The following is a 5,268-nucleotide window of genomic DNA, read 5'->3' as shown; positions in this document are numbered from 1 at the left end:
CGGGCTCAGTGGTTGTGGTGCACGGTCTTAGCTATTCCGCGGCATGTGGGATCTTCCCGGACCAGGGCTCGAACCCGTGTCCCCTGCATTGGCAGGCGGATTCTTAACCACTGCACCACCAGGGAAGCCCTGATGTGTCTTTAAAGTACTGAATTGTTTACTTACTCCTTCTGTCTAGGTCCCTATGTTGACTTGTTGAGACAAACACAAATATGGCCTTCTACAGTTATAAAACAGTCTTAGCTATTGCCCGAGCAAGGTAAGCCTTGGAATTCCACCCCCCAATATTTATATAAACTTTATTTTTCTAGTTGGAAAAGATACATGTAAAAGGATAGGTTTAGTACAAAATTAAAGCTTTGTTGGTTTTAATTGTGTTGGTTTTTAGGAAGCTGACATTTTAATGTATTTAAACTTACCCCAGATTCTCTATATGCTTTAGAACTCAGGCTGAGTAATTTTGTAGAAGTGTGGGAACAGGTAAGATACAAGATGTAATGGCTTTAGAGTGACACCTCTGTAATGAGGCCCTTAGATGTAAAAAGGAGTAAAACGGCTGGTAAACAAGCCAATTCTAGGATATATACCTGCCCCAGTAAGGTCTGTTATCACTTATTTGTTGCAAAGAATATTCACTGAGAACTTACTGCATGCCAGATATGTTGTATATTTTCCCTTTTGGCCATTCAAAAAGTGCTATACTTGGCATGCTTCAAAAATAGTCTGAACGAATGGAAAAAGCCATCTCTTTGCCCAAAGAAGTCTCTTTGCCAGAAGTTGTCTTTGGCTAGATGGGTCTTATTTTTACTTTCAAACAATCTGATGTGTCAGTTTAGCTGAAGATTGTGAGTTGTCACAAAACTAGATTGTAGAGATCCCTGGCTGGGGAGCCCAATTCCTTTTTTTTTTTTTTTTTTTTTTTGAATTTTATTTATTTGTTTATACAGCAGGCTCTTATTAGTTATCCATTTTATACATATTAGTGTATATATGTCAATCCCAATCTCCCAATTCATCCCACCACCACCCACCCCCCGCCACTTTCCCCCCTTGGTGTCCATATGTTTGTTCTCTACATCTGTGTCTCTATTTCTGCTCCGCAAACCGGTTCACCTGTATGCGGAGCCCAATTCTAACTCTTATTCCTAACATTCTTTAGGAATCTTACGTGAAGGGCATTTCAGTAGTAAGTCCCTCTCATTTGAAGGAGTCCCTGGGCACTGCACAGACAAAGCAGTATTGTGTGATTGGTTTATCCCTACAGGGACCATGAAATGTCTCATTCAAACAATATATATATCGTCAGTAGATTAGCTAAAGACACAAGTGTTCCACCTGTTTTATGATAATAGAGACAAAACTTTCAAACATAACCCAGGGTAAAAGAATGTTTGCTTTTTTTTTTTTTTTTTGCGGTACGCGGGCCTCTCACTGTTGTGGCCTCTCCCATCGCAGAGCACAGGCTCCGGACGCGCAGGCCCAGCGGCCATGGCTCACGGACCCAGCCGCTCTGCGGCATGTGGGATCTTCCCGGACCGGGACACGAACCCGTGTCCCCTGCATCGGCAGGCGGACTCTCAACCACTGCGCCACCAGGGAAGCCCGAATGTTTGCTTTTTAAATCAGTAGTCACAGAGTTTCTAACTTGTAATACGGCAATTATTCTTAGGAATTAACTTATTAATATTTCTCTTAGAGTATATCATTCACCCATAAAGCATACTATCCTTCAACTGGGCTAAACAGTTATATTTCATTCATTCATGAACATAATCTACTTTTAAAATGCAGGCTTAAAAACGATTGTTCTATTTTTACCAGATAAAATATCTATTTCTTTAATTTTTTGTCTTGTAATAGTATGTGCTCAACTCAGAGGATGTTGTTCTTTATTCCAGATTCCCTAGCCATTGTGTCCATCCCACCAGCTCTTCTCACTCCCCATCATTTGCATTTCTTCACTTACCAGATTCCCATTTAAATAAAACATATATGCAGAACTATGGCAGCAAGAAGTACTCCTATCCTACTCAGACAGGCCATAAAGTACTTCACTTAAGGACTAGAGTAATACAAAAGCTGCACACATCTGCTTACTGGCTGCAGGAGGTCCCGGGTAAACCTCAGCTGGAGCAAACCGCAAAGAAGCCACAGGTGCCAAGCCCTCAGCCAACAGAAGAAACTGGAGTGAAGATTAAGGAAGAAAAGCGATCTTATAGGCAGATAATTATGGATGAACTTAAATATTATCACAATGGATTCTATTTGCTTTGGATTGACACCAAAGTTGCTGCCAGAATGGTTTGGAGGCTGTTGCACGGACAGGTGCTGACCAGACGAGAGGGATGAAGGGTAGGGCAAGAGTCATATTTGCGAAAGAAAATGGAAAGTTAAAATGAACTATTTGGAACCAACTTTTTTTTTTTTTTGCGGTACGCGGGCCTGTCACTGTTGTGGCCTCTCCCGTTGCCGAGCACAGGCTCCGGACGCGCAGGCCCAGCGGCCATGGCTCACGGGCCCAGACGCTCTGCGTCATGTGGGATCTTCCCGGACCGGGGCACGAACCCGCATCCCTTGCATTGGCAGGCGGACCCCCAACCACTGCGCCACCAGGGAAGCCCTGGAACCAACTTTTAAGCTCCACTTCAAGTTCATCTTAAAAATCCCAGAGTAGGGGGCTTCCCTGGTGGCGCAGTGGTTGAGAGTCCGCCTGCCGATGCAGGGGACACGGGTTCGTGCCCCGGTCTGGGAAGGTCCCACGTGCCGCGGAGCGGCTGGGCCCGTGAGCCATGGCCGCTGAGCCTGCGCGTCCGGAGCCTGTCCTCCGCAGCGGGAGAGGCCACAACAGTGAGAGGCCCGCGTAACGCATTAAAAAAAAAAAAAAAAAATCCCAGAGTAGGAATAGTAACTCATGGTGAGAATCAGAATTTCTTACTTGTCTGCAACTGACTTTCTGTACAACTTTAGGCAGCGTTCCTAAAATTTGTGTATATTTGTCTATGGAATGGTTATAATTGTGTTTTCTAATTTCTCCAAGGGGTTGAGAGGCTTCAAGTTTGATCTGTGCATCTGGAGTAGAAACTGCTGTTAATATATTAAGTATAAGCATTTGAAAAAGCAATTTTAACAGATACCATGTTATTAAAGTACAGACCCCTAACTTAGATAAAAGCTCAGAGACACCAATAACATGTTTTGATTGTCATGGATTTCATTGAAGATATCCCATAAATATTACTTCAGAGCTATGGTACAGAGGAAAATCCGGCCTTTCCATTTTATAAACAGCTGCAGAAAATCTGTCTTGGGTTTTTTTAACACTTTAAGAACCAAGGCAGGCTTTTGTTTTTGTTTTTGGTGTGTCCTAAAATAATGACTATTTGCATATGCATTTGATTCTTTAGCTGTTGAGAACGTGTGCTGATTTATTCCGCCTGGTTCCATTTATGGTGTTCATCATTGTTCCCTTCATGGAATCCTTATTGCCAGCGTTTCTGAAACTCTTCCCAGAGATGTTGCCGTCATCTTTGAAAGTGAATCCAAAGAGGTATGTAGGATTTTAAACTTTTTAAAAAATTAATAGATTTTGTTTTTTAGAGCAGTTTTTAGGTTTACAGAAAAATTGAGCAGAAAGTACAGAGGGTCCCCACATATCTCCCTCCCCCTGTTATTTCCCCCATTATTAGCATCTTGCATTCGTGTGGTACACTTGGTACAATCGAAGGACCAGTATCTATACATCAGTATTAATTAAATCTCATACTTTACATTAGGGTCCACTCTTTGTGTTGTATAGTTCGATGGGTTTTGAAAAAAAAATAATGTCATGTATCTGCTATCACAGTATCATACAGAATAGTTTCCCTGCCCTAAAAAATGCCCTGTGCTCCACCTTTTAGTCCCTCTTCCCTCTTCCCCTAACCCGGGGCAATCACTGATCTTTTTACTCTATAGTTCTGCTTTTTCCAAAATGTCATGTAGTTGGAATCGTGCAGTGTGTAACTTTCTCAGACTGCCTTCTTTCACTTAGAAGATGCACTTAAGGTTCCTCCATGTCTTTTCCTGGCTCGTTTCTTTCTGTCAATGCATAACATTCCATCGTACGGATGTACCACCATTTATCCATTCATCTATTTGAAAGACATCTTAGTTGCTTCCAGTTTTTGGCAATTATCAATAAAGCTGTTGTAAATACACATGTGCAGGTTTTTGTGTGGACACAGGCTCTCAATTCATCTGGATAAATACCTAGGAGAGCAAATTGTTGGATTGTATGGTAAGGCTATGTTTAGTTTCAAGAGAAATAGACCAACTGTCTTCTAAAGTAGCTGTACCGTTTTGCATTCCCACCAGCAAGCAATGAAAGTTCCTGTGGCTTCCTCAGCATTTAGTGCTGTCGGTGCTTTGACTATTAGCTATTCTAATTGGTGTGTAGTGGTATCTCATTGTTATTTTAATTTGCAATTCTCTAATAACATATGACATTGAGCATCTTTTCACATGCTTATTTGCCATCTGTGTATCTTCTTTGGGGAGGTGTCTGTTCAAATCTTTTGCCCACTTTTTAATCGGTGTGTTTTCTTTTTGTTGAGTCTTAAGGGTTCTTAGTATATTTTGGGTACAAGTTCTTTATCAGATATGTGTTTTGCACATATTTTCTCCCAGTCTTAACTGTGTCTTTTTCAGAGCAAATCTTTTTAATTTTAATGAAGTACAGCTCATCAATTTTTTTCTTTCTTGGATCATGCTTTTGGTGTTGTATCTAAAAACTCACTGCCAAACCCAAGGTCACCTATATTTTCTCCTGTGTTTTCTTCTAAGAGTTTTATAGTTTTGAGTTTTACATTTTGAGTTAATTTTGGTGACAGGTGTAACATGAGTGTCAAGTTCTTTTTTTTTTTTTGGCCTGTGGATATCCAGTTTTTCTAGCATCATTTGCTGAAAAAAACTATCCCTTCTCCACTCAATTTTAACTTTTTACCATGAAAAAATAAAGAAAACAAAAACCACCTGTTACTGCAGTGACTAGTTGAACAGTACGCATGATTTATTCAGCCAAACAGACCATTTAGTGCTTGTGAGTAGTCCCTGGGAAGAGGGTGTCCTTCTTTGATGGTCACTGTGAAGGTGAAGCGCTGGACCACCGAGGCAGCCCCTGCATCCTCTCCATCTGTGCCACTCTCCCAGACAGATGGATGAAGGCGTGGACACGACACTAGCAGAGGACAGAGAGGGCAACTTTGAAAGCAGACCAGGAAATGTTTCACG

The 5,268-nt window shown here is 41.5% G+C and overlaps 1 protein-coding gene across 1 annotated transcript; it reads left to right on the top strand.

Annotated features, from left to right (window-relative positions):
- Nucleotides 1–212: 212 nt before the first annotated feature.
- On the top strand, nt 213–2,349 carry LOC136141763 (LETM1 domain-containing protein LETM2, mitochondrial-like). The gene is made up of 2 exons (XM_065899903.1): nt 213–259; nt 1,899–2,349. The coding sequence occupies exons 1-2, from the start codon at nt 213–215 to the stop codon at nt 2,347–2,349; spliced, it is 498 nt and encodes a 165-aa protein (XP_065755975.1).
- The last annotated feature ends 2,919 nt before the right edge of the window (nt 2,350–5,268 follow it).

The sequence above is a fragment of the Phocoena phocoena genome, chromosome 21 (genome assembly GCF_963924675.1).
Source record: "Phocoena phocoena chromosome 21, mPhoPho1.1, whole genome shotgun sequence".
Taxonomy (NCBI): Eukaryota; Metazoa; Chordata; class Mammalia; order Artiodactyla; family Phocoenidae; genus Phocoena; species Phocoena phocoena.
The sequence above is the reverse complement of the archived record's forward strand: the minus strand, read 5'-3'. Positions and strand labels throughout refer to the sequence as shown.

Bases quoted from the DNA above. Each gene is read 5' to 3' on its own strand.
- LOC136141763 (XM_065899903.1), top strand. From the start codon at position 213: ATGGCCTTCTACAGTTATAAAACAGTCTTAGCTATTGCCCGAGCAAG. The intron at 260-1,898 runs GTAAGCCTTGGA...TCTTTATTCCAG, and splicing joins TTAGCTATTGCCCGAGCAAG to ATTCCCTAGCCATTGTGTCC.